Source organism: Genypterus blacodes, unplaced genomic scaffold (genome assembly GCF_046128005.1).
Source record: "Genypterus blacodes isolate CSIRO-AG114 ecotype Tasmania unplaced genomic scaffold, CSIRO-AGI_Gbla_v1 ptg000037l_1, whole genome shotgun sequence".
NCBI classification, from domain to species: Eukaryota; Metazoa; Chordata; class Actinopteri; order Ophidiiformes; family Ophidiidae; genus Genypterus; species Genypterus blacodes.
This window is the reverse complement of record NW_027466850.1, coordinates 918,839-944,247: the sequence shown is the minus strand read 5'-3', so window position 1 is coordinate 944,247 and position 25,409 is coordinate 918,839. Positions and strand designations below refer to the sequence as shown.

Below are 25,409 nucleotides of genomic sequence, written 5' to 3'. Positions count from 1 at the left end.
GCGGAGGTGAGTCACACCAGTCAGTCAGAGAAAATAAAGACTTTTGAGACTCTGACTCTTTCATATTTACCCGGCTGACTACACTCAGTTTTATCCGTATTTATAATAACAATCTGGAGAAACGCTCCACAGGTGTGTACTCAACAGCAACATCATAATTACACTTATAAAAATAATAACAAGAACCTCTACACTGGTTTCAGCGTTTAAATAAAGAGCTCAAATCTTCCCCCTGCTGCCAAACAACGCTTCAACGAAACACTGAGTGCTAAGTGAAGTACGGCAGATAAAAGAATGATAATTGCTTCGCAGGATTGTTCACTTCTAATCAAACCCTGAGCTTCTTCTTCTTCAGCTTTAATTATTTCTCAACTCACGGTCGCGAGCAACACAATAAGTGTTCATATTTGCGGCGGTAAACGCATCCTGGAGGAGAAATTAGAGCGCGTGGCGTTTAATCCCAAACAGTGTTTCGCTTCCTGCTTCATCAGCTTCAGTTGAGGAAACTACGAGCCGGCTACTTCAACAGGAAAACACATTTAATGACTGATTAATAACACCCTAAAGTGTGAGAGAAACATCCTAAAACACTCCATCACTACATCTTCAGGTTACTCACGTCTTCTCCAGGTTCTCCATCTTCTCCCGACACACCCTGGTAGAGTTAGAGAGAGAGAGAGAGAACACTGCCATCAGCCTCATTCTGATCACAGTCATCTGACACAGAGCCTGAGCTGATGTGTGTGTGTGTGTGATGACCATATTACTCACTCGCTCTCCTTTGACGCCGCCAGCACCTTTGTCTCCTCTGTCACCCTGAACGACAGCGATCCTGTGTTAATAAAAAAAAAAAGGCCCTGGACACCATTGTGCTGTGCCGCGGTTGGGCCGGGGGTCTTACCTTTCCTCCGGCCAGGCCTCGCTCTCCCACTGTGCCGGGCAGCGTCAGGCCAGCGGGACCCTGAATTGAACAGACGGGGGAAACATGAGGCTCTGTTACATTTCAGGTTTCAAACTCTTGGATCTCTTGACATAAACAATGACTCACCCGTTCCCCTTTGGCTCCCGGGGGTCCTGCCACGGCCTGCAGGAGAAAGTAATATCATGTCAGGACAGAGATGTGTACTCATCGCCACTCAAACTGTGGTGTTGCAGTTATTACACCACATATAACTTCAATTTTTGGGTGCGTCCACATTCACACACGCTGCTGCTGCATGATTTGTGCCTTTTTAACCCTTTATTTTCCTGATGTCAGGCCTTACATGGACTTAAGTTACCAAAAAACAGTATTTCATCATCAACATTCATATTTCTTCCTCGAGTATGAAGGTGGAAACATTTCTGAGACCGAAAGAAGAAAGAAGAAAGATGTCAAAGTATCTGACAAATGGGGAAACGTGTCATCTGGGGAGTGTGTTACGTGAAATGGATCTGTGTGTGTGTGTGAATACAGGTCGCAGCGGAGCAGGAAATGAGTCTCAACTTCTGCAACATTTGCTAGAATCTCTTTTGACAAGAAGGTTTCCGCATTCACAAGAAGAGCTCAGCCTGTAGTTTATATTCCACTCTGGCTCTGACAGACAGAACCACAGAGCCAAGTTGTCTTCATTTGGCAAAGAATTCACGCGTTTAAGCCAAACCCTCAAACAACAAAGCGTCAGGGAAACCCAAGGTGCAAGCTCGAATAAGCTTTTTAATCAAAAGGTGAATAAATGGACCTTAAAGTGGATCTGTGATCTGTGATGTGCGTGGCTGCAGTGTTTAGACTCCTTTACTTTCATCTTTGGCTGGAAACACTGAGAAGCTGTGACTCAGAGCTCTTTATTAAAAATGCATACTTATCTGCAGCTGAGGCTCGGCACACACACACTAGTCAAAAAATGTGCGCAAGTAAAGGCACACGGGCTGGCACGTGACGTAAAACACACACGTGCACATGCACACACACGTGTGTCACGCACAAAACACCCCTGGCAAGTACAGGGGAGAGAGAGGGAGAGAGAGAGAGCATCGGTCAAGGTGGAGAGGAACGAGAGAGAATCCTCAGGATAAAGAAATGCAGCTCAATACCAACCCTGTGTGTGTGTGTGTGTGTGTGTGTACAATTTCTACCCTGAGCAGATGGGGGCCAGTGTCGCTTGGTTATTTCCGGTTGAGTGGACTCGTTCACCGCAATCCCGGATCTCTGGCTTTATTTTTCAAAGCACTTGTTGGAGTCTGTCGTCATAGCAACACATCCGTACGCTCACATCTCCCGGCGAGCGGCCGTGTTACAACGTCAGCGGGATCAGATCGCAGCTTGAAACATACGCAGTTCAACAACTCCGCCCAGCTTCAGCCGCTCATTACCGACACTGACGGCAGGAAGTAACACAAAAACTTTATTATAATAGCTCTTTATCTGTATCTTCAACCTATTGGTGCTCCCGTGTGCGCTGCTGTTCGCTCTGACGTGTGGATTCGTCCCGACAGGAAGTACGAGAGCGTCATTCAGACTGAATTAGAAATGCAGTAATAAGTAATAAGACTACAATAGGACAATATGATTAAATATGCTTCTTCTTCTTCTGCTGCTGCGTTGAATCTCATTGAATCTTGAGCATAGAAAGCTTTCAAAGTCCTTCATCACCTCTATCAGGATCTCTTGTTTCACCTGTGCCCTCCTCTTGCGTCATTTCACACAATCAACACTTTTTGATCACAGCTCGGACCGTCCATATAAAGGCTGGACGTCTTTCCCAATGAATGCGGCAATTGTCCTGGATAATTGAATTCAGCTTTTCTAATTAAGTTCTAACAAGAACTGAACCGTCTGAGGGTGTGGCGGCGTGATTAGATCCGGTGTAACTCACTAGATCTTGTATTTGTTAAGCAACGTGCAGAGATTTGAGATTGCTCCCCCGCCTGAGGTGCTGACTCCTGTTTACACCTCCACAGGCAGGTTCCAGGGCGAGCATCACCGGTGGCAATAAGCGTCATCTCTGTGCGTTTGACTCCAGCCGGCTTTTAACGACACAGAGAAAAACGAGGCTCTGACTAGAAACCTGTGGCGAGGACGACAAATCTCTCTGTTACACTCGTTGGAAGCTTTCATCACAGATTATTGCCGACCATTTCCGGCAAACACTGCGTTATCTGTGCACATCCAAACATCTACAGCCCAATGTGCCATGCTGTGTTATGTTGATTCAGATTCTCAAACAAGGCACATGGATCACTGGTTTGAGGGTGTAACTGTAACGACCTCGCTCCAAATCTGCCTGCTGACCTTGTCGGCGAGCGTTCCTGCACAGGACTGACATTGAATGAAGACCAAATCTAACTCCAGCAAGTTTCAAGTCTCTGCAGATATCACTTCACATTATGATGACATCACAGTAAAGAGCAGCTGCTGGGGAGATGAGGAAAGGAGAGTAGTACAGCATGATGCAGAGTTGGATCGCGGCCCTATCCACTAGACAGAGCGTGTAGTTAGGGTATTTGCCAAAGCATGAAAGAACACTGGTATGATCAGCTGATTTAGGTCCAGATAGATATGAAGGAGGATGCATGTGGTGAGATAATCAATCCTGTTACACTGAACAGCACCGACACACTGATTGTGGCAACTTCTGACGACCAAGATAGATTGATTTAATTATACAGCAGAAGGTGAAATAAGAAGGTTCGCTGATTTCTTTTCTTCTTTTTGTCAACAACAAAAAAAACACAGACAGACAGACTTTGATTCATAATATCACGAATTGAAATGTTACCATGGACTGATGATTTCCATAACAAGCAGAGGCATTTGCATATAAAGTGTGTGTGCGTCTCTGCGGGCTGTCAGGAGCACAGTTATGTCGCAGGCGTAATACGAGGTGAGGGTCACAGACGACTTAAGTATGGACGCCGCATAGAGAAAGTTGCTAATGTGATCTGCTCAGTTCATCAGTCTCAGACGATCTGGAATTAGGCTTAATAGAAATTCCCATCGACGGAATTGGCACGGGTTTTGTGGGGCCGAGCCAATCTCTGCAAACAGATGTCTGCTTTCATTCAGATACAAACATATGTAGGGCGATTAGAACAGTGGGATGTCTTTCATTTCAAGGCTCGGTAGCACTGAGGAGTCGTGTCTATGTGGACGGCGGGGGGGTCGGGGTCTGGACTGACATATATGCTAGGTGTGCAGGTAGAACAGTTCACTTATAGGGGCTTCTGATGCTGAGAAGATAGGAATTCCGACCAGCTTCTGAACAGAAAACTGAAGGTCACGACCCAGGAAGTTATGGAACAGGTGGAGTTAAAGTGAGACAGGAAATGCTTCTGCTAAATATGCCTCACACCTGAAAACTCCAGGCTCAAGGTCAGCCGGTGCAGCAGGATCAATAACTCAATCAGAAACCCCACAGAGACTAAAGTTCTTGTTTTACACCCTCACATCAGATCAAAATACTCACCAAGCCACTGAAGCTATTTCTAGCCAACATGACTACTAAGAATGAGACGCACAAAGACCACAAACGCCTCAACTTTATAATCCAGACTCCACGCAGTAACAGAGGGAGCTGCACGGCTTTCACCAGGACACACAGAAGTCACAGACCGCCGTGTACACAACACCCCTGGGTGAGTGAGACACTGTTTACACACCCAGAAGCAGAAATGTGCTGCAAACTGGCTGCTATAGCTACAACCCAGGTGTACTTTAGTGTGTCCTCTCTACAACATATGATTACATGGAGCAATTACCATTCAACAGCCATGGATGGATGCGTGGATGGATGGAGCAGTTGACAGCTGCCTCTATGTTCCGTTTCCAATGGCTCTCACGTTGCTTGTATATCAGAGTGTATAGTGACAGCTCGGAGCAGCATATGTACAGATAAGAGTGATGCTCCTGGCCAAGCTGAAGAAGTGTATGATTAGACAGGGGGGGGCGTATCTGTACTATCACTGAGGCCCCCTGCAGGAGGACTCAGAATGTGACCACCTGGTGCTGAATATCAGATGATAAGTCACACAGAGGGAGGCTAAGAATAGCACTGTAGGAAAATAACCTTTTTCTCCGGGCACTAAATAATTCTTCAGCTAGAACGACGGCTTATAAACGAGCGGAACCCATTTTTTATTGACTGTCCGTTTAGCCAGATGCTGTGCAGTAAATACAGCATGTCTCACCTTCCCTGGAGGACCGCTGTCTCCCTGTTCCCCCTTTAAACCAGACTGGCCTGGAGGTCCAACGATGCCCTGAGGAACAATTTACACAATGATTCCTCTGGTGCACATTATAAACACACATACGTGCTCTATAACAGCACAGATATACGGTCTACAGATCATGAAACACACCTGCTTTCCAGGCGAACCATGTAATCCTTCCTTTCCAGGAACTCCATCTCTTCCAGGGACCCCTGGTTTACCCGCTTCACCCTAAAGAGGCATATTAAGTTAGATCTACATTTACTAGGACTGCAAATATGGACTCAGTGATGGAGTCAGAGGCAGAGCCCCTGTTAGCTGTGGGGGCTGCAGGTCCTCAGCTTCACTCACTGCACATTCCACAAGCAGCCTTTTAATATTATAAACATAAAATCCTTTGTTTATTACAATGACCTGGACAGTCATAGTGTTTCACAGTAGCAGCTGGATCAGAAGTGCATACTCACCACCTGGCCCGTCTGCCCTGGAGGCCCCTGTGGACCCTGGAGGGGGAAAGAAATAGATTAGTAGGGAAAAACACAATCTGACACATCATGTTTCCATTGGGTTTCATACAAAGGAGTGTGATTTATGGGAACACTTACACTGACTCCTGGAGGACCTGGTGGTCCTGGCAGTCCAGTGCTCCCTTGGGCACCAGAAGGACCCTGGAGAGAGGAGGAATACAACTCCACTGACTGACTGGATCGGCATCACACACACTCTGTGACCGATGCCAGGAAATGTTGTTACAAACAGTCTTACCTGGACACCGACCCCTGGCTCTCCCTGATTACCCTGGGAAAGAGACAAGCGTGTCATGGCCATGGACACCAGGCACCAAAGAAAGGAGTGGAAGCTAACACAGAGCAAGAAACACAGTCTCAACTCACCTTCACACCTGCTGGACCTGGAGACCCATTGGGACCCATGGGACCCTGATTAAAACATAGATAATTAACATGTGAAGTGAAGGTGTTGATAAGATACTGTGAAGGTGAGTGTGTGTGTGTGTGTGTGTGTGTGTGTGTGTGTGTGTGTGTGTGCGGTACTTACAGTTGGCCCCCTCATGCCAGGATCTCCCGGATTCCCCTACAGGCAAAGCATTCAGTATATGAGCTACATCATAAACACATCTCTACACATGCTTTGTAAATCATACAGACACATCTTATGCAACTATATTTACATATAAATATGTTCATCACAACTAGCACAACAGAGTCATGTCGCTGACTGACAAACACACAAACATCTAGTGTCTAATGACAAACACATATCACAGCGTAAACAGACACGATAAGCGCGGAAAAAAATCAATACTCTGGCAGGGAGAAGCGCACACCCGACAGCAGGCACAGCTGCATGCACAATAAGCAGACTCCAGCAAATATATTTTACCCAACCCAATAAACCCAACAATTTAGTATTCCCGCCACTATTCTGCGTTTAATCGTGACGAGAGCTACACCTGGAAATTCTGGAGTTCCTGACTTCCTTTCATCTCCCAAATCTGTGGCGGTTTACACATTCAAATTCCAGATTCAGAATTTAACTCCTGACTTCGACACGGGCGCTCTGGGGACAGGTGGTCTGGATTAATATTTCATGAGGAACCCATCAAGCGCCAACTCTTATCCCCGACTCCAGCTCTCTGCAGGAATGTTGCCAATACAAATGAATTAAGATTAAAGTGGTGATGTGCAGCTGGGAAGTGTGTGACATGACGGTGTGTGAATTCTGATGCCGGCTTGTTCCTCGTGTGCTGCGTGTAGCAAATGTAGATAACTTTCCAGCTTTCTGTGCCGAGGCCCTGTGGCATCTCGTGTTGGGCATGTTCTCCCACCGCCCCCTTACTCCCCCCTGAGCTCAAGCATGACAGCCAACAGCAAAGAACCTACCGGTCTGCCTAGCACTCCTGGAAACCCAGGCATGCCCTGGAGACGATGGGTGGGATGGGGTGGGTGGGGGGGACAGTGATGATTTGGGGGTGGGAGAGAAAAAACACACAAAAGGAAATGGACAGAGATAAGACACATATCAGAGAGACATGATAAGAAGAGGCGGGGGACAGACAGTGTGTGGGAGCCGCACAGATGCAATAGGCCACCGTCTAAGGAACTACATAGCCTCAGCCCAAGGAGGGGAAAGAGAGCTCCGTCGGCTCAGTGCTCGCAGCCATCCCATTGGTTTACGTAAAAGATCAAGCCTACGAGGGAATGGGCCTCTGTGCTGAGTCACTGCTTACTCACTGGTTGGCCTTGAGGACCAGCAAGCCCTGCTGGACCCTGCGCCGACATTCAGGGAAGGAAACAAAGAGTTTAAGGTCACGCTCAATATCTCTCCTCCTCCTCCTGTTACATTTGTTCCTGGATGGCTTCTGATGACTCACACAGATATCAGCCACAATATGTGTGCAACTCTAACAGAACACTGGGAATGTATGCAAAGGGAAATGATGAAACCTCAGTGAGATCTCAGTGTCCATTGATGGGAACTGGAATCCTGCTGGTTTGATATTTTTAAAGGAGGTAAGTAGGTAAAGTATTTAAAAAGCATGCATATTAAACATCACCAAACGTTTACAACAGGCTATCAAATCTAGTTAACTAGTAAAATCGCTTATAGCTCTTCGGAAAAAAAATTCATTTCGTGTCTCTGGGGAAAAACGTCATTTCTGCATTGTGCTTGTTGATAAAAACAAACACCAAAAGTTGACATTATTAAAATACAGAAAGGAAGTCTTTATTATTGATTTAATAGAAATAGAAAAGATTCAAGTTGCTGTCCACTTACCGGTTTCCCATCCTGACCAGGTTTACCTGATTCACCTGGTACTCCCTAAAAAACACAGACATGGAAGATTCTATCAAATGTATCGGTCCCACATCTCATTTTGAAAGACTAAAGGAAACAATACATATGGTGATAACAGCACAAGTGTATAAATGTGTTTCCAATGTGTGTATGGTTGGTGAGCATTTCTAGATTCTCTTAGAATACACCACAGAGCAAACTGACCTGGGAGCCGTCACGTCCTTTGTCTCCTTCTGCTCCTCGATCTCCCTTGTCACCATGAGATCCCGCGAAACCCTGTAAGACACAGGTCAAACATCTCACAACACGTCACAAATGATTTCAATGTTTGACTTTTGTATAATTAGGAAATGTTACCCGTTCTCCTTTGGGTCCTAGTGGTCCTGCAACACCAGGCTCTCCCTTCTGACCAGCAAATCCTGGCATACCTCTGGCCCCAGGTGAGCCAATCAGCACAGAGTCAGCAGATGCACCCTGCATACACAGACAACGACCTTTGACCTCTCTTGTCTATCCTGTATAGATCTCATCTGTTTTGATGTATTGTTAACGTCAACGGGGAGTTCACCTTTTGACCCGGAGGGCCAGACGGTCCAGTAGTTCCGAGTTTGCCCTGATGACCAGAAGCAAATCTCAGGTTATAGTGTACTTAACCATGATCTGGAGAAGCAAAGTAAACAGTATCCTTGCAAATGAGACACTCACAGCTTCTCCTCTGTCCCCCTTCTCTCCTCTGTCCCCCTGAAAGGGTCACACACACACACACAATGTTAGCGTGGTCACGGTCACACACAAAGAAGATTCTTCTCTCATTTACTCCCACCCGACCTCTTCACCTTATCTCCTGTTCTTCCAACCTCCCCAAGTTCACCGGCTCGCCCAGGAACACCTGGTATTCCTGGCTTGCCCGACTCTCCAGCTGGACCCGTGGGTCCCTCTGGTCCTCTCTCTCCAATGGCCCTTCCTGTAGGTCCAGTTGCCCCTGCAGGCCCCCGGTCCCCTTGGTCTCCTTTAGATCCTCTCTCACCCGGAACACCCCGACCACCCTAACAGATAATCAGATGAAGTTTAAAGCCATGTAATGAAAACAAGCATGGGAGTGAATGATTCCATGCGGACTCATCTTACATCTGCACCGGCTGGACCTCGCTGTCCTTGTTCACCTCTGTCACCCTTTTCGCCTCTCTCTGCCTTCTGCACTGGGCGTGAGGTGACTACATCCTTCCTATCCACCAGCACCTTCAGGTCAGACACCTATGTGGAGGACAGAGCAGGGACCAGAGCTTCACCTTAAGGTGCTGAAGAGCTGAAGATTCATTATTTATTCCACAAGCAGAGGAGCTGGGTAGTGGTTTGAAATGAGTGTTTACCATGTATCCCTCTCTCTCTCTCTCTCTCTCACACAAACACACACACACTGCCTCAGTCGAGCAAATTGAGATCTGCAGCACAAACCAATTATATTCAGATAAAAACAGAAAACATGGCAGCAGTAAAACAGCTACAGAGAAAACAGATCAGTGTTTTTTATTGGTGATCTTTGCAATAGCACAAGGGTCCATTACTGAGAGCATCAAACACAACAATATTTGCTCACACACCTTAGAAGTTGAGTAGCTATTACTTCAAATGGTCACATTATAGTTAACTGTATCTGAATCAACAACAAGTCTACTTATGTTCATGTTCTCCTTTACTAAAACACATCTGGTCAATTAAACTAACTAATAAATTAAAGTACAAAATCAAAGTAGGATCGATGTTCTACATGTAATATAAAATACTAGAACCAATCCATACCTGAATACCGACGTGAGCCAAAGCCTTCTGCACATCCTGGGGAGAGAAACACACACACACACACACAACATTCAACAGGAATGAAGAATATGTACAGATTTTAAGGGAAAAGTCTACCAATATAATTCAGAACTATTATTGTCGTGGAGTAAAAGGAAGAATATACAACGGCTGTAGAATGTCATGGCAACAAGAGATAAGCCCACAAAACACACATTCACAACTACACAGTGTAAAAAAGTTCTTGGCAAAGAACTCCACACACACACACACACACACACACACACACACACACACACACACACACACACACACACACACACACACACACACACACACACACACACACACACACACACACACACACACACACACACACACACACACACACACACACACACACACACCAATTATAGTGGTAAGATAATAAGACAAGCAGATGAGATGAAGATTCAGCTCGTCACATTAAGGTCACATCTGGGTCATTCCAGGTCATGTGTTGACTCTCTTACCACCGATGTCCCAGGTTTTCCCGGCGCTCCATCCTCTCCTGGGTCTCCCTGTGAATAAGATATGACCTCAAAGCATCAACACAAAATGAAAGAGAGTTCAATCTGGCCATTATAGAGAAAGTGAATGCTGGACTCACAGCGTCGCCTTTCAGGCCAGGAGAGCCTCTCTCTCCCTGCAACAAAGACAAGTTTGAAGGTCAGAAATACAGACGACTGGCAGGTTGTTGTTGTGAAATCCAAGGTCAACAGAGACGACTGTGACTTACTCTCACACCCGAGGCTCCTGGAATCCCAGGTACTCCCTGAAGGACAGAGCGAGGACAATGAGAACACATCAGGAGATAAGACTGTGGGAGGCTGCAGCAGCATAGATAGAGATGCTGATAAAACAGACAGACATCGCTGCAACATGCACACACACACACACACACACTCACACACGCTCGTTCACACACACACACATTTGTGTAAAAAAAGAAGTATCCTTTGATCTGCACCCATTCTTTATTGTTAATGTCTTAGTCAGATGACCTTCGCTATGATATTGTGAGGCAAACATGATCACACACAGAGGACTGGTGTGTGTGTAAATGGTTTCCTCTTGCATTAAGTAGCCCTCCGAGGCCCAGATTATTCACAGCACTATAACCTACAGGAAAAGCAGCCATGTGTGCCTTTTATGGTAACACTCATGTTAACGCAATTACTTAGAAACTTAGAATCCTGCAATGTCATGCGGACTTACCGGGGTTCCAGGTGGCCCCTGAGGGCCCGGGATCGGCGCTGCTTCAACTCCCTTAACAAAAACTACCTGAAGAGAGAGCAGGAGGGGTGTTAAATAGATTGCTAACACACACAGATACAGGGATAACATCATCGTTCACATGTTTATTCAAATGTGGCGACGTTCTAAGCTGCACCTGTCCAGGAGGCCCAATGCTGCCAGGGACCCCAGCAGGTCCTGCAGGGCCAGAGGGACCTCCAGGGCCAGCAAGGCCTCGGTCTCCTTTCAGTCCATCACGGCCCTTGAAAACACATTAAGTGACATAATTGTTATTCACTCTTCACAGTGTTGCTTCCCGTTAAGCTACAGCAGAAGCTGAACTAGAAAAATCAAAGCAGGTGGCCTCTGCCCCCCCTCTGCTGATGTTCTACGGATAATTAAAATGAATCTGCACATGAAAACAGCGCTGTGACATTTGGCGCCCCTCTGGATTCCTCTCAGAAGTGGCTCCCCCTTAAAGGCTAAGCTTGATCATTAGAGCCTAGTGAATGTATACAGCCTCTTTTCAGAGTGCTATTGATTTAGCAGTGAGATAGAGTGTGATGGTAATGTCAATGTCAGAGGAAAGCATGGTTAATAAATACACTTGTGGGAGAATGTGATATGGGAAAAGAAGGGGGAGAGCTAACGTGTAATACAATAAAGTGGAGGGTGGCAGAATCAAGGCAGGGCAGAAGTTGGGGAGAGACAGAAGAGAGAGAACACACAGAGGCAGCTTCGGTCAGAGCGATCACAATATAAAGGAGCTTTTGGAAACACTGACGTCTCTTCCAGGTGTCCCTGTGTCTCCTTGGTCCCCCTGCAGAGCAAAGAGAGCTGTGTTAGGATCCCATTGTGCACAGTATTTGTGAAGAGATGAGAGATTTCAATTTATTTGAACGCTGCAGCGCTGGAGGACTCTCACAGACATGAAATAAATTAGACGACAAACTAAAAATGAGTTTTCTAGGGATAAACTGCTCCTCACACACTGAATAACAGTCACAAACCTTCCTGCCATCTTCCCCTGGCACGCCATCCTCTCCCTGTAACAGAAACAAAATAGGATACAGACCAAACACTAACAAGCAACAGATGAATCTCCACAGACAACAAACAGAATCATGGCCAGCCTGTCGGAGCAGCACTCACATAAGTCAGTGCGGTGACTTCACAGAGTCACTTAAGGCCCACATTATGCATTGTATCCTGAAATAAATATCCTGCAGTGCGGCTGAGTCGAGTCAAACGGACGTTTCAGTGACATAGAGGTCAAGAGGACAGATGGGCCGATGCACTTCTGACACAAAGTAACGGCAGAGAATCGAGTTCATCTTTAACGTCGCGCTCGGGAAGGGGATGTGGTCGGGATGCAGGAGTGTGTGTGTGTGTGTGTGTGTGTGTGTGTGTGAGCGGAGCAGTCACCATTTTGCCAGCAGCGCCAGGTTTGCCATCTTCTCCTGCTTTACCCTGAAAGAGAAGAGCAGGACTGATGAGACGCACTGAGAGGGCATGTGTGGTGGAAAACTCAGTGAAAGATGGACAGACACCGACAGAGAGATAAATATAAGATACAAGTGTCTGGGTGCGTGTGTGGGTGTGTGTGACTCACCGGTGTGCCTGCAGTGCCTGGGGGTCCCACAGGCCCTAGGGGACCCTGTTCCCCTCTAAGTCCTGGTAAACCCTGATAAAATACAGCAGCACACAGAGTGAATAGGACTATAGTTTCTTGTTTGTGACTTCTCCATGATGTTTCTGACAGGGGGAAGCAAATGTCAAGAGACGCCAACTACATTTTGTATTTATAAACACAGTAGCTGCAGATATGTCGCCTATCAACTCCACCAAATAGGATCCAAAATATTTATCAAAACTGCCACAGGAACATTTGCTCTGCTGTTTCCGTGGCCCTAAAAAGAAAATTAGCGTTGACAATCTGAAGCGCTCAGTAACCGATGTCAAAACATTTTCAAAATGAGTGGCAGCTTTCCCAAACTCTGTAAACACTCAGACTGAGATGGACATCAGAGGGAGGAGGCGCTCCAATGGGCTCATTATGGAATCACTGGAGTCACATGAGACTCACTGAGCCGCAGTCTCAGTGGGTTAGAGACACTGGCTGCTGCTGAAGTTGTTGTCAGTGTTTCACATTTACACAGTGCCCCCTACAGCATGAACACATGAACTGCACAATGCAGAGGACGGTACTGCACAGTGGCATTTGCTCTGTGTGCTTTCTGTGTGTGTTTCTCTTTAACACAGAGTTGCTGGCAAAGTTCAGAATACAAATAAATACACAATTGACTCATTAACTGCTTAACTGCCATATTTAGAACCTCTAATATTACAGCTGGATGGGCTTTGCGACAGTATAACCATAACGTCTGTATTTGTACCAACAAATGGCCTTTTTTTCCTCTATAAAACTCAACAAACTCACCAATCACCTGCAGCCAAAATCTACATTTAAGCCATTGTTAACACCCAATGTTGCCATTTTAATGCCCAGTTATATGAGAACACATGTAGGTATATGTATGTTGGAGGAGACTTACATCCCTCCCAGGATCTCCCTGTTTCCCTGAGTCACCCTGTAACACACAGAACAAAACTCACCTGCATTAGCAACACAGCAAAGCTTTAAGTATAAGGTGTATTCAGGTGTTTTGGTGAGAGTGTAAGTGTACACACCCTCTGACCCGCCGGTCCAGGTCCACCTGGTTTACCATCAAGACCTGGACGCCCGTCTAAGCCGGACGCTCCTCTTTCCCCCTGATCAGACAGAGAGGTTACAAGGTTAGAGGGACAGCAAGGAAATCTGGAGGAACATATTTATATCACAGCCAGATATTCGGGGACCTCATTAAAAGTTTGAAGCTTTGATGCTTTCTGCCAACCTCACTGCACTCCATCCCACTGGGAATCTGCAGCATGCCAAACAGAGTCCGGTGGAATGAAGGACAGTGAGACCTGCCACTCACCAGAAAGCTAGAATCTGGGTCTTTTAATATTGGTTTGAAATATTAACAAGGCTGCTGATCAATGTCAAACCTTATCTCCAGGTGCTCCTCTTTCTCCTGCGTCACCCTGACAATAAGAGAAGGATGTGTATATCATCAGGGTTATAGATATGGCAGTTATAGATCTGAAGCTCAGTAATAACAGGAGACAAACTCACTCGTGCCCCTGCAAGACCCCGCTGACCCTCTGGACCCTTTAAGAACACATATCAGAGAGTTCAATCAGTCACACATAACAGAACAAAGGGGGGTGTGGGGGTGCAGGGAGTTTATAAGCTGTAAAGAATGAGGTGAACTAACTCGTAAGCCCGGGGTTCCAGCCGCCCCCGCTTCACCTTTCACACCTTTGGCCCCGTGTTCACCTGGGTCACCGTCTTCGCCCTGGGGATATAAAAGATGTCACACCTTAGCCACACTGAAACAGGTAGTGGTAGGTGCGGTGTTCAACCATCTAATTTCAATTTTACAGGCAGCTAATGTGCTTATTAATATGCAGAGGGCTGCTGTCATTTAAGGAGGTTATATATAGAAAGGTCTGCAATAATTATAATAAAAGCTGCAATTGCATCACAAGTGGGAGGGCACACTATGGCTTTGTGCAAGGGCACACACACACACACACACACACACACACAGACATTACACACCTTCTCCCCTCTCTCTCCTTTCAGCTGACCCTGGATGTCAGCCTGTGGAGGACAGAGACATGGAGACATGGAGGATCATGAGCCTGTTCTGCTTGCTTCATGTTGTGTGTTTGTGTCAGTGTTAAGTGTTACACATGAGTTTACTCTGAAACATATTATTCTGCAGACTCACCACCTTCCCTGGAGGTCCTGCAGGACCTTGAAGCCCCTTGAAAAAGAGAGAGTTTGGTATGTGATTCCATTAATAGAAATATAGTGAACATGTGGTACAGAAAGAAGACAAGAAAACCTGCTCTCCGGTCTCTCCTCTTGGTCCCGCAGGCCCGGGGCTGCCCTATGATCGAACACAGATCAATAGAGATGCTGAGCAACAGACCTTCCAGGGGAGAGAGCATATCGGAAACATGTCTGTATGAGGATAAGTAATAGTGTGCCTCACATTCCGCCCGTGCTCTCCTGGGTCTCCAAAGTCTCCTTTCTCCCCCGGTCGCCCCGGCTGACCGGCCAGTCCCTGCAGGGGGGGGTCAATAAAAATGTCTGCTTACTGGGCAAAGACCCTAAAGACCTCAGGGCCACTTAAAGACCCTAAAGTCAATCACTTTGAGGTTAAATCATTAAAACGTCTTACCCTCAGTCCTCGTTCTCCAGCCTTCCCTGGGAGTCCGGCCTCCCCCTGATGGAGAACAACATGAAAACATAATGAGACACCGGCGCTAACATTCCCCCTCTGATATCTACAGATACTGACATGGTTTCTGTGTTCAGGGTGGGGGAAATAAACGGCGAGAAAATGGAAAATAATTAAAAATGTAAGAGCTTTGGAGAAAGGGGCAATGGAGAGGATGAAGAGGGAAACGGAGTCTTACTGGAGTGCCTTCATCGCCCTTGTCTCCTTTCTCTCCCTGGGAAATTGCAGGTATAAAAAATTCATTACTTTCAATTGTGAGCAAATCATGGCAGTGATAACAGAAAATCCCATGCATCAACCGAGCAGATGGTCAGGACGTACTCTCATACTCTCGTACTCTCATACTCTCGTACTCTCATACGTGGGATCGGGTGGAGATGGCACATGAATATTCACAGTAGTTAGCAGAGAATTAGTGTTAGATTTACCTCTGAAATGACATCAGAGGGAAGCAATGCAAAGAGGAAGAGGACGGTTGAATCGTTAAATAAAGAAACGGTGCTGACAGCAATATACAGCAATGATTGGCTGAACTTCAAACATTCCTGTGAGTTTTCTTAGAGGTTGAAGCTTGTTGGTGAACACTTTCCCCCCACCTGTTTTCCAGAGAGCCCGTTCTTCCCTGATATTCCCGGTCGGCCATTCTCTCCCCTCTCTCCAGCTTCACCCGGCTCCCCCTGATGAACAGGAAGTCAGAGCTGACCTATCAGACCTGTTTGTTAACAGCACAGTGACATCATCAACACAAACTAATAAATCCCTTTCAGGATTCTCACTTTGCCGCCTGGCTTCCCACTGATCCCAGCCTGTCCCTGCAGGAGAGGAAGCACATCGGTGTGTTCAGGACGTGGCACACACTGACAGGTGGCACACAGATTGGTGATGTACAAACTGAACATACCCGATCCCCCGGTTCTCCTTTAGGCCCCAGCGTGCCGCCGCCCCCCGACCCTGAGGAGCCCTTGCAGAATGAGAAGGAATAACAGATCAATATAAAAACAATAAACTAAATATGAGCCACAAGGACGCTCAGGCTGTCAGTGAGCAGAGCCTCATCATGACCACCACCATCATCATCATCATCATCGTCACCATCCTTTCATCAATAACTCACTTTCTCCCCTCTCAGTCCTTGTTGTCCCGTCAGTCCCCTGGCCCCCTCGGGACCGGCCGCGCCGCTCTCGCCCTGTGGGAGAGGAGACCGCGGTGACGCACGGTGACGTCAGCGCACAGTGACCTCACTTAACATGATGAGATGGATGACAAATGAAGAAATGGATAACCTACCTGTTCTCCTTTCTTTCCTGGAAGCCCTGCAATCTGGATGGATAACACAGACTCATGGTTATGACTGAGACGCTCTCATGGACAGGAAGTGCACTATTTCAAAGAGGAAAGATTAAACATGTCGTTCTTCCTCTCCGATTACTCACACTTCTTCCCGGCTCCCCTCGTGCTCCGTCGTTTCCCTGGGAACAGAAGGTTCAGATGTTCATTCACCTTTGTTTGGAAGATCATTGGATCGGATAATGAAACGTTCTGCGATGGAATCACGTTCCTATTGATCTGCTGCTTCTCTTACATTACAGTTTGATTCAATCGGTCTCACCTTTTCTCCAGCGGTTCCACTGGGTCCTGGTAAACCCTGGGGGCGAATGGAAAGACTTACTTATCAAACCCTCTATGAATTCTTAATAACCATATCTTTCCTGGTTGGAGCAGTAAACATGGTGACATCATCAGCTGGTCTGGCCACTCACCCTCAGGCCTGCAGTCCCTTGAAGGCCCGGCTTCCCTTGGCCCCCCTGGGAGACAATATCATTCATTTAACAGCCCAGTGGCCTCAGGATGAACGTTCTTAACTGATGGCCTTTGAAAACCCTAACATCAGTGCAGTGGTACTCACTCTTTCACCTGATTCACCGGCTGGCCCCCGCTCCCCCTACAAAGAGACAAATGTCCAGACTCACTGACTGTGTAGGAGAGGAAATGTTCTGCTTTCATCCCGTTGCGCGAGGAGACGGCATGTCCTGGCTGATACTCATACACAATACAGTTCATACAGAATGTGACTCACTCTGTCTCCCTGTGACCCCGCCTCACCTGGCTGTCCTCGGTCCCCCTACCAGGACACAAAGAGTGAAGGTGGTCATGTGTCTGTCAGCGCTTCGCTTCACAAGTGATCTTTCCCAAACTTACCTTGCTGCCAATTTCCCCTGGAGGCCCCCGGGGGCCCTGGAAGAGAGGAACACGACGTTTACACCACATGGACTTACAATAATTGGATTCATCATCAGAATTCCATCCAGAATTCCAATCCATTTTCCTTAAAACAACCTACCCTGTCCCCAGGCTCTCCTTGCCTGCCTGCAGGTCCGGGCAGCCCCTCAGCCGTCTCACCCTGAGAAACAAACAGACGTCTCACATGATACACACGCCAAACCTGCACAGCTGTGTGCGGGACACATCAATCTACAGCTACCTTATCTCCTTTGGCCCCTAGGGAGCCTGCGAGCCCTCTGGGGCCCTGAGCTCCTGGAGGTCCTGCAGTACCCTGATAATAAAAAAGCAATTAGTTAATGCAAAACACACCCACATGCACCTACACACACGGCAAAATAGGCATGTCAGCGTTTTCCTCCTGATTGCCGGCGCTTACTGGGGAGCCTTTGTCGCCCTTCACCGCCGCCCCCCCGCCCACTCCGGCTCCTGGAGGTCCCTGTCAGCAGAGAGATAAGAGCTGAGAATCATTATGCTCCCTGATTCCACTGGACATTACTGAAGTGAAAGGACAAGCAGGTGATCATGTGACTCACCCGCTCTCCTGTGCTCCCCTTGTCTCCCTGGAGAGAGAGAGAGAGAGAGAGAGAGAGAGAGAGACAGAGACAGAGAGAGAGACAGAGACAGAGAGGGAGAGAGTGTTTGTCTCGGATACTCGACAGCTTCATTCCCACACAACCCACTTATGTTTCAATATCAGTATTAAGGCTCAGGGATCATATTGGCTATCAGGAAATGATATCAAAAGAGGAAATGAGACAGAAAAAGTGACATCATGGTTCACCAGCAGCAAAGCTCTTCTATCAGATCACATCTTGAAATATCTGATCACATTTGTCAAAGTCAAACCTCAATGCAATAAAGGAAATGTTCTTTATGAGGTAATCTTTAGGGATCAGCAGTGTGAGGCTAAGACACTGAGGAGAGAAGCATGAATCTACAAACACATCACAACAGCCTGAGGAGAGAAAGATTACATCATTCAGAACACTAAAAACTACAGCTATCAAGTGTAACATGAACTCATCTCCTGATAACTGACTGATCTGATCTCCAGGCACAAGCTGAATCCCTGAGCAGCCATCATTAGTGACTCAATGCTGCCACCTGGTGTTGTCTTTTGGAATAACAACAGCTTCTTCTTAAAGCATGAGAATAAATGACCTCCACACAGATAACACACACACACACACACACAGGTTTAATGTTGGAGAGAAACTTTGTCACACTTTGTTTTGAGGATGTTACCATCCACGCTGTTTTAAAGATGAGGCCTAATGCATAAGTGCATCATGGTAAAGTTAATCTGGTATAGTTGAAAGGATTTGTTGATTAATTTAATTGTCAATTTTTTTTTATTGAGCCTGTAACTAAAGATCTCTGATTCTACACACATTTGTGCAGAGATGTGCACAGTGGCAGGAAGCTGTGCTAGGGGAACTGATTGAATATTGGAATCTCAATTTAGGGATAATAGGATGCAGTTGGTCCATTAATGGCCCAATGAATGATTTAGCCTTCCGTGTCAAAGTGGCTAGTTTTATGAATGAACATTTCCTGGAGCAGCTCAGACAACTTGGATTACAAAGTGAAGTTAAAGTTGCCGAGAGAAACATCCCAGGATACAAACCTTTATGGAGAGGCCCGGTGTTCCTGGTAACCCAGGGCGACCATCCTGACCTGGTATCCCTGAAGCTCCTATAGCCCCTTTGGACCCGTCGCTGCCTGGGCGCCCTGGGATGCTCTGAGTACCAAACGCAGGAATTAGGTTCATGTTAAGTTACATAATATGACACAACGTAATATAATATAAAGTAATTAACTACAGCCAGCATCTTACCGGTATTCCTGGGATCCCTGGCTCCCCTTTCCTTCCTGGAAGACCGCCTCCAGATATACCTGTGCCTGGCTCACCCTAAAACACAAACATACACACAAACATACACACAAACGTCTCGCTCTCTTTTTCGCTGCTCGTCAAAAACAAACTATAACACAGCATGTTGAATAATGAACTCTCTGCTGCTCACCTTGATACCTCTCTCACCCTTTGACCCTTGTGACCCCGACACACCTGGTTCACCCTAGAATAACAGCAAAATTCAGCAACAAACAAACATTCTGAAACAAATATATTATATATTTAGAGGTCCACAGAGCGACGCTGTGGGTCAGGATTACAGAGGACTGATGAGGATTACTCACCGAGTCTCCTCTGATGCCTGACAGACCCTGAGTACCCTGCAGGACACAAACACAGTTAACACACACACACACACACACACGGACTAACCTATGAGCTCAAACTTCTCTCCTCTATCTATAAGCACATGAACCGCTCTGAAGGGTTCCTGGCTTGGTTCCATCTACTTACTGGGACCCCTGCTATTCCAGGGGAACCTGGTCGTCCTGGCAACCCTGGATTTCCATCCACACCTGGGAAACCCTAGACAGAGACAAAGCTGCTGGTTACTTCATCCCTAAGAGGGAAATGTAACAGATGATTGATCCGGCCTGAGCTGCACTCACTCTCTCCCCCTTGTCCCCTTTGCCCCCTGCTGAGCCGACAAAGGGGGCAGCAGGGCCCGGTAGACCTGGGCGTCCCTCAGGGCCTCTGGGACCCTCCCTGCCAGGCAAACCATCACGGCCCTGCAAAACACACACACACACACACAGATGATTTGTGATTTCATAATTTCTATGTTACTCTCAATAGCACAGGTGTGTGTTGCTGCACTCACCGGTTCTCCGTTGCGCCCGTCTACGGCGTCTCTTCCTCGCTCACCCTGAGGTCAAACAAAAGACACTGGTTTACTGCCGACACAAATACAAACAAGAAGACGAAAGAGCAGCAGAACCTGAGCGTCTCTCTGTGCTGTACCTTCTGTCCTCGCTCTCCTGTCTCACCCTGAGAAGCAAACGGGACAAAAACTTTTTTGAATGTAAACAAATAAAGCAGGAACAAAAGAGAAAAGGATGTTACTGTCAGTCAAAACATTTAATGAGACCAAAGAATGACTGACCCGAGGGCACTGGACCGTACACTGGGTCGGTCCTGGTGTTCCCTAAAGAGACCAGGAAGAGATCAATCAGGTTTGGTTGATTTGTTTTTGTTTCACAGCTGACCTGACCATTATTCATTGCATACAGAACATTGAGCTATACAAACTCATTTCACATCTTCCATGATATTCCGTGATATTCCAGACTCGCTCCTCCTCCTCCTCCTCCTCCTCCTCACCTCTGGTATCCTAGCGATGCCACATAGCAGGTCGGCCAGATCAGTATGCAGCGAGCCCAACTGTGCCGCGTCGCGTGCGTACAGGATGTTCTGTGTGCTGCTGTCAGTCACCGCCCGACGCAGCTCTTCCATATTGGCTTGATCTATACCCACCGCCAACACGGTGACGCCTGAGAGAACAAACGCACCGCTGTTACCAAACATCAGCCAGCGGGTCGAACATGGAGGCAGAGAGAAATTCCATAATGTGTAAACTAGTTTTATTCAGACAGTTTGAGAGCTTGTTGGTTTTCCTCGGCGCACCTGTGGCTTTGATGTTGTTCGCCGCAAGAGTGAGGTTGTCTGCAGATTTCTGGTCAGCGATGATAACGACAACGCCGGGCACCCTGGGCCTCCGTCCGGCTGAGGTGGACAGAAGGAACTGCCGGGTGAAAGTCAGCGCCTGGCCTGCAGAGGGAGACAAAGAGCCACAGATACTAAGCGGTCAGGAGCGTCGTGAGGAGGCCGCCTGTCAGAGGAGAGGAGAAGAGAGCGAACGCAGACTGACCGATGTTGTTCCCCGAGCTGTCGTCAAACGGCGTCGACTGGATCTCTTGGAATAACGTCTCAGAGCTGCCGTGGCGATTAAGCAGGAACCAGACTTTGGGTCTGTAGCTGTAAACTACAACTCCCGCCTGAAACAGGACGGAAAGGACCATGAGCAATACACTGTGAGCTTCATGGCCCGCTATCATCATCATCATCCTCATCATCTCTGCAGTGTACCTGTGAGTCACGTGATCCGATAGTGGTGAATGACCCTGTGGCACTTGTGAGGAGGGAACGCAGAGGTTCAGCCAGTCCAACCCGATCTGAAGACGCCGGCACAAGAAACACAACGTCCAGACGGCCACCCACACACACTGTGGAGACAGAGAGAGAGATAGAGAGAGAGTGAGTACAGGGCAAGCAGAGAGGGAAGCTTATCCTTGAGCGTGTGTTGGTGTGTTGGTGTGTTACCGGTGCGCTCGGCCACAGTGGTCTCTACTCCCGGCCGGCCATCGAAGGTGGGCAGTAGGGTGACCTGGTAGCGATGGCCCAGACGCAGGCCGGTGACCAGGTAGGAGCTGGAGGACGAGGGGAGTGTGACTGACAGGCCTGGACCAGAGTCTGAGGAGGACGACAACAAAAGCACAGGCTGCAGAACAGGCCGTGTACAGAGGAATCACACACAGAGTCAGAGTGTGGAGTCGCACCTCTCTCCTCTCTCCAACGCAGAACGTATCCTGTAGCACCGGGCAGCAATGACCAGCTCAGCCGCATGGAATTCTGGGTAATCTCTCCTACACGCAAACTGGCGGTAGGTCGTGGGCCAGCGGCATCAGCTGTGAACACAAACACATCCAGTACATTCATGAAAACCTCAAAATAGATCCAGAATGGACGAATTAGTAAGTTTGTTTATTATGATCACATCAAATGATGTTTATTATGTTCAAACCCAGAGCTGTGACTCACGTGTGGTGACTCGGACAGAAATGGGGGGACCCTCCCTGTTCCTGACTAAAGCCAGGACCTGCACCTCATACTGGGCCCCCGGGTCCAGCCGGTCTAAATCCACCTCGGTCACCTCTCCTCCGACCAACTGGGTCCTCTGGTCGCCACCTACAGGAGGAAACAGGCAGAGCACCAAGAATCAAAATCTGATTGTAACATTTCTATTACATGTTAAAGGAATTATAATCAAGGACAGAGGTATAGATTCAGTGCAGGTGTGTGAGACCTACCGTCCATTCGCCTCCATGACACACGATAGGCTGTTGCTCCCTGCACACCGACCCAGGTCACCCTGACGACCTCACCGTGGCCCTCCTGGACCTGCAGTGATGTCACCGTCCCGACCACAGACTGATCCGCCTCTGTACGGCAGGAAAGGAAGCAGATTCACTCATTTCATACATCCACAGAGGAGCAGTAGCACCCAACGGTCTGATTCAGTACCGGTTCTGATGTTCAGGGTGGCGGGGCTTCCCTCTCGAGAGCCCGTCAGCGTGGACACAAATACTCTGTAGGACGAATCTGCCTGTAGTCCGTCGATTGAAAAGGAGGAGACATCTGCTGCCACATTCCGAGATTCTTCCACTCCTGTGGCAGAAGAGGGAAGATTAACGGCTGACAACGCCTCTGGGCCAAGTGGTAAAACTTCTTTTGCAAAATGTAATGATTTTCAACGTCCAAATAAGGGCACCCACTATGTTACCTAATGTTTGACGCTATAATGACGGTAAAATCTCATTTCTGCACGTGTATCTCCACTACACTCCCTCAGATACTTCATGTTATGGGGCAACATTATGAGGTTTCAGTGTTAAATGTCACAGAAAAGCACTTTGTGGGGCAAAAGCGAAGACAATTGTGTGTAACAAAAATATAGAACTTCACATAGAGGAATCTTTAGAGGCTTTTGGCTCATGTTCTCGTTCTTTGAACTACTATTCACCTGCTAAGTGAATGCTGAATATCTTAATAATGCTCCCACACAAAAACAAAAACCTGAACTATCTTTGTCTTCCTAATCTTTTCTCACCATCATCCCGCCGCCAAATGATCCTGTAGCCCGTTGCCCTGGAGCTGGTGGACCAGGCGATGCGAAGCCTCTGAGATGTGACGTCGAGCATGCGCAGGCCGGAGACTGAGCTGGAGTGTGGATTGGTCCGGGCGGAGAGCGTGGCCACCTCTCCCACGCGCTGATCCGCCATCGCTGCCACCCCGATGACCAGCGCCTCGTCTGGCGTGAGGCCGTCTATGGTGAACGCAGACGTCTCAGGCCCCACAGAGCGAAACTGCTCCACACCTGCCACACAGAACAAAGGGGGGGCGTTACACAAACGTGCCACGACCACAGATACAATACACAACGTCACACTTACTGCTGCCTTGTCTCCAAGTGACCCTGTAACCCGTCGCCCCGGGAACCAGCGTCCAGGCAATTCGCATCCTCCGACTGTTTCCATTGGTCACCCGGAGGTTAGACACAGTGCCCACACTTTGCTCTGAAAAACACAAACTCCACCGTGTCAAAGCGTTTGAAGGATTGAGCGAGACGAGTGTGAGTCAGAGGAGAGAGTGAGAAGCTCTGGGGATGTGGATCTGATCTCACCTGGTCTGATGTAAACAGTAACTGGGTCTCCTGCATTCTCTCCCACCAGGGCTGTGACGCTGACGCCGTAAGACACGCCCACCGCCAGCTCTCTGAGGTCAAGGGTCGTCTGGTTTCCCGGGATGCTGCGGATGTCCTCCACGCCCTCTGTCATGACACACACACACACACACACACACACACACACACACACACACACACACACACACACACACACACACACACACACACACACACACACACACACACACACACACACACACACACACACACACACACACACACACACACACACACACACGCAGACATCCAATCATCATCAACAGGCGTGAGTTTGTCCATAATCAAAACAAATCATTCCTGAGCTGAATCAGTGTTTGTACCTTCAGTGTTTATGATGATGATGCGGTACTGCGTTGCCCCGGCTACACCCGTCCAGCCCAGCCTCACTGTGCTGCCCAGAGACTCCACCACCCGCAGGTTGGACACTTTCCCCACCGGCTGCTCCTCTGTAACATCAAAAGTGACAGGCGCTCATTCAAAAACAGACGCAATCTAACACCAGCGTAAGAACCAAACCTCCATAAACCCTGAATGAACGGAGCTGGACCTTTGGAGGTGGTGGAGACGGGCGTGGCCTCCTCGCGGCCCTCGTACAGCGTGTACAGGGTCATGATGTACTCTGTGCTGGGACGCAGGCCTGTCAGCTCAAAGCTGGTGGTGCCTCTGGGGAAAGACTGACTCTGAACCCGGCCAGCTGAGAGGACAGAGGAGGGAGTTCACACACGCTTAAGCTTAGGACAGAGGAAACATGGATGTGCTGGTAACTGTTAACTAACAATACATGATGGAATGATGTCACCGTGATCACAAACATCAGAATCAAACTGTGCTTTGTTTCTTATTATACAGTTCTATGATCTGTACTTTTGTCTATGTTTTCAAGCCGCAAACACATATACATAAAGTGTATTGTGTATGTGTGTATTCACAGTGACAGTCCAGTGTAGGTGTGAGCAAATGGTACCTTCCCCCTCCATCCACTCCAGCCTGTACCCTTGTGAGGACTGAATGAGTCTCCACATGAGGCGGATGGAGGACGGGCCGGTGATGGCTGCTCTCAGGACCTGCTGCTCCTGTTGCTCTGAGGAGAACACACATCAGATACTGGAGATTAAACCACAGTAAGGCAGAGACAACATTCCAACAATACCAAGAAGGATTTCTGCAGCAAACCAGACCACACATCACTCAAATCAAGCCGAACGCAGGCGGAGCAGCTGCAGCAGGAGGGATCTGGTGCGCTAAGGTTCAT

At 47.8% G+C, this 25,409-nt stretch overlaps 1 protein-coding gene across 1 annotated transcript in view; it reads right to left on the bottom strand.

Moving 5' to 3' along the window:
- col7a1 (collagen, type VII, alpha 1) overlaps window positions 1-25,409 on the bottom strand; it is a 43,181-nt gene that overhangs the window by 6,061 nt on the left and 11,711 nt on the right. The window contains exons 13-91 of the mRNA XM_076147320.1: window positions 25,122-25,238; window positions 24,705-24,851; window positions 24,478-24,603; window positions 24,095-24,241; window positions 23,865-23,987; window positions 23,522-23,788; window positions 22,936-23,079; window positions 22,722-22,853; window positions 22,453-22,599; window positions 22,191-22,319; window positions 21,955-22,104; window positions 21,721-21,857; window positions 21,503-21,629; window positions 21,259-21,402; window positions 20,956-21,125; window positions 20,738-20,779; window positions 20,596-20,622; window positions 20,456-20,500; window positions 20,244-20,363; window positions 20,089-20,160; window positions 19,920-19,955; window positions 19,745-19,798; window positions 19,555-19,629; window positions 19,345-19,458; window positions 18,251-18,277; window positions 18,094-18,153; window positions 17,917-17,988; window positions 17,776-17,835; window positions 17,634-17,669; window positions 17,512-17,556; window positions 17,341-17,376; window positions 17,195-17,239; window positions 17,044-17,079; window positions 16,868-16,903; window positions 16,722-16,754; window positions 16,549-16,620; window positions 16,336-16,395; window positions 16,211-16,246; window positions 16,031-16,111; window positions 15,613-15,648; window positions 15,375-15,419; window positions 15,186-15,257; window positions 15,036-15,080; window positions 14,919-14,954; window positions 14,747-14,788; window positions 14,400-14,480; window positions 14,258-14,293; window positions 14,131-14,166; window positions 13,771-13,851; window positions 13,635-13,670; window positions 12,692-12,763; window positions 12,505-12,549; window positions 12,090-12,125; window positions 11,864-11,899; window positions 11,237-11,341; window positions 11,062-11,127; window positions 10,583-10,618; window positions 10,454-10,489; window positions 10,317-10,364; window positions 9,805-9,840; window positions 9,133-9,258; window positions 8,841-9,050; window positions 8,710-8,745; window positions 8,573-8,617; window positions 8,362-8,478; window positions 8,209-8,280; window positions 7,984-8,028; window positions 7,089-7,124; window positions 6,244-6,279; window positions 6,081-6,125; window positions 5,953-5,985; window positions 5,793-5,855; window positions 5,655-5,690; window positions 5,338-5,418; window positions 5,167-5,235; window positions 1,049-1,084; window positions 902-961; window positions 772-816; window positions 620-655 (exon numbers count right to left, since the gene is read on the bottom strand). Of these exons, the coding sequence (XP_076003435.1) occupies window positions 620-655; window positions 772-816; window positions 902-961; window positions 1,049-1,084; window positions 5,167-5,235; window positions 5,338-5,418; window positions 5,655-5,690; window positions 5,793-5,855; window positions 5,953-5,985; window positions 6,081-6,125; window positions 6,244-6,279; window positions 7,089-7,124; window positions 7,984-8,028; window positions 8,209-8,280; window positions 8,362-8,478; window positions 8,573-8,617; window positions 8,710-8,745; window positions 8,841-9,050; window positions 9,133-9,258; window positions 9,805-9,840; window positions 10,317-10,364; window positions 10,454-10,489; window positions 10,583-10,618; window positions 11,062-11,127; window positions 11,237-11,341; window positions 11,864-11,899; window positions 12,090-12,125; window positions 12,505-12,549; window positions 12,692-12,763; window positions 13,635-13,670; window positions 13,771-13,851; window positions 14,131-14,166; window positions 14,258-14,293; window positions 14,400-14,480; window positions 14,747-14,788; window positions 14,919-14,954; window positions 15,036-15,080; window positions 15,186-15,257; window positions 15,375-15,419; window positions 15,613-15,648; window positions 16,031-16,111; window positions 16,211-16,246; window positions 16,336-16,395; window positions 16,549-16,620; window positions 16,722-16,754; window positions 16,868-16,903; window positions 17,044-17,079; window positions 17,195-17,239; window positions 17,341-17,376; window positions 17,512-17,556; window positions 17,634-17,669; window positions 17,776-17,835; window positions 17,917-17,988; window positions 18,094-18,153; window positions 18,251-18,277; window positions 19,345-19,458; window positions 19,555-19,629; window positions 19,745-19,798; window positions 19,920-19,955; window positions 20,089-20,160; window positions 20,244-20,363; window positions 20,456-20,500; window positions 20,596-20,622; window positions 20,738-20,779; window positions 20,956-21,125; window positions 21,259-21,402; window positions 21,503-21,629; window positions 21,721-21,857; window positions 21,955-22,104; window positions 22,191-22,319; window positions 22,453-22,599; window positions 22,722-22,853; window positions 22,936-23,079; window positions 23,522-23,788; window positions 23,865-23,987; window positions 24,095-24,241; window positions 24,478-24,603; window positions 24,705-24,851; window positions 25,122-25,238 (5,816 nt within the window). The remainder of the gene's footprint in view (window positions 1-619; window positions 656-771; window positions 817-901; window positions 962-1,048; window positions 1,085-5,166; window positions 5,236-5,337; window positions 5,419-5,654; window positions 5,691-5,792; window positions 5,856-5,952; window positions 5,986-6,080; window positions 6,126-6,243; window positions 6,280-7,088; window positions 7,125-7,983; window positions 8,029-8,208; window positions 8,281-8,361; window positions 8,479-8,572; window positions 8,618-8,709; window positions 8,746-8,840; window positions 9,051-9,132; window positions 9,259-9,804; window positions 9,841-10,316; window positions 10,365-10,453; window positions 10,490-10,582; window positions 10,619-11,061; window positions 11,128-11,236; window positions 11,342-11,863; window positions 11,900-12,089; window positions 12,126-12,504; window positions 12,550-12,691; window positions 12,764-13,634; window positions 13,671-13,770; window positions 13,852-14,130; window positions 14,167-14,257; window positions 14,294-14,399; window positions 14,481-14,746; window positions 14,789-14,918; window positions 14,955-15,035; window positions 15,081-15,185; window positions 15,258-15,374; window positions 15,420-15,612; window positions 15,649-16,030; window positions 16,112-16,210; window positions 16,247-16,335; window positions 16,396-16,548; window positions 16,621-16,721; window positions 16,755-16,867; window positions 16,904-17,043; window positions 17,080-17,194; window positions 17,240-17,340; window positions 17,377-17,511; window positions 17,557-17,633; window positions 17,670-17,775; window positions 17,836-17,916; window positions 17,989-18,093; window positions 18,154-18,250; window positions 18,278-19,344; window positions 19,459-19,554; window positions 19,630-19,744; window positions 19,799-19,919; window positions 19,956-20,088; window positions 20,161-20,243; window positions 20,364-20,455; window positions 20,501-20,595; window positions 20,623-20,737; window positions 20,780-20,955; window positions 21,126-21,258; window positions 21,403-21,502; window positions 21,630-21,720; window positions 21,858-21,954; window positions 22,105-22,190; window positions 22,320-22,452; window positions 22,600-22,721; window positions 22,854-22,935; window positions 23,080-23,521; window positions 23,789-23,864; window positions 23,988-24,094; window positions 24,242-24,477; window positions 24,604-24,704; window positions 24,852-25,121; window positions 25,239-25,409) is intronic.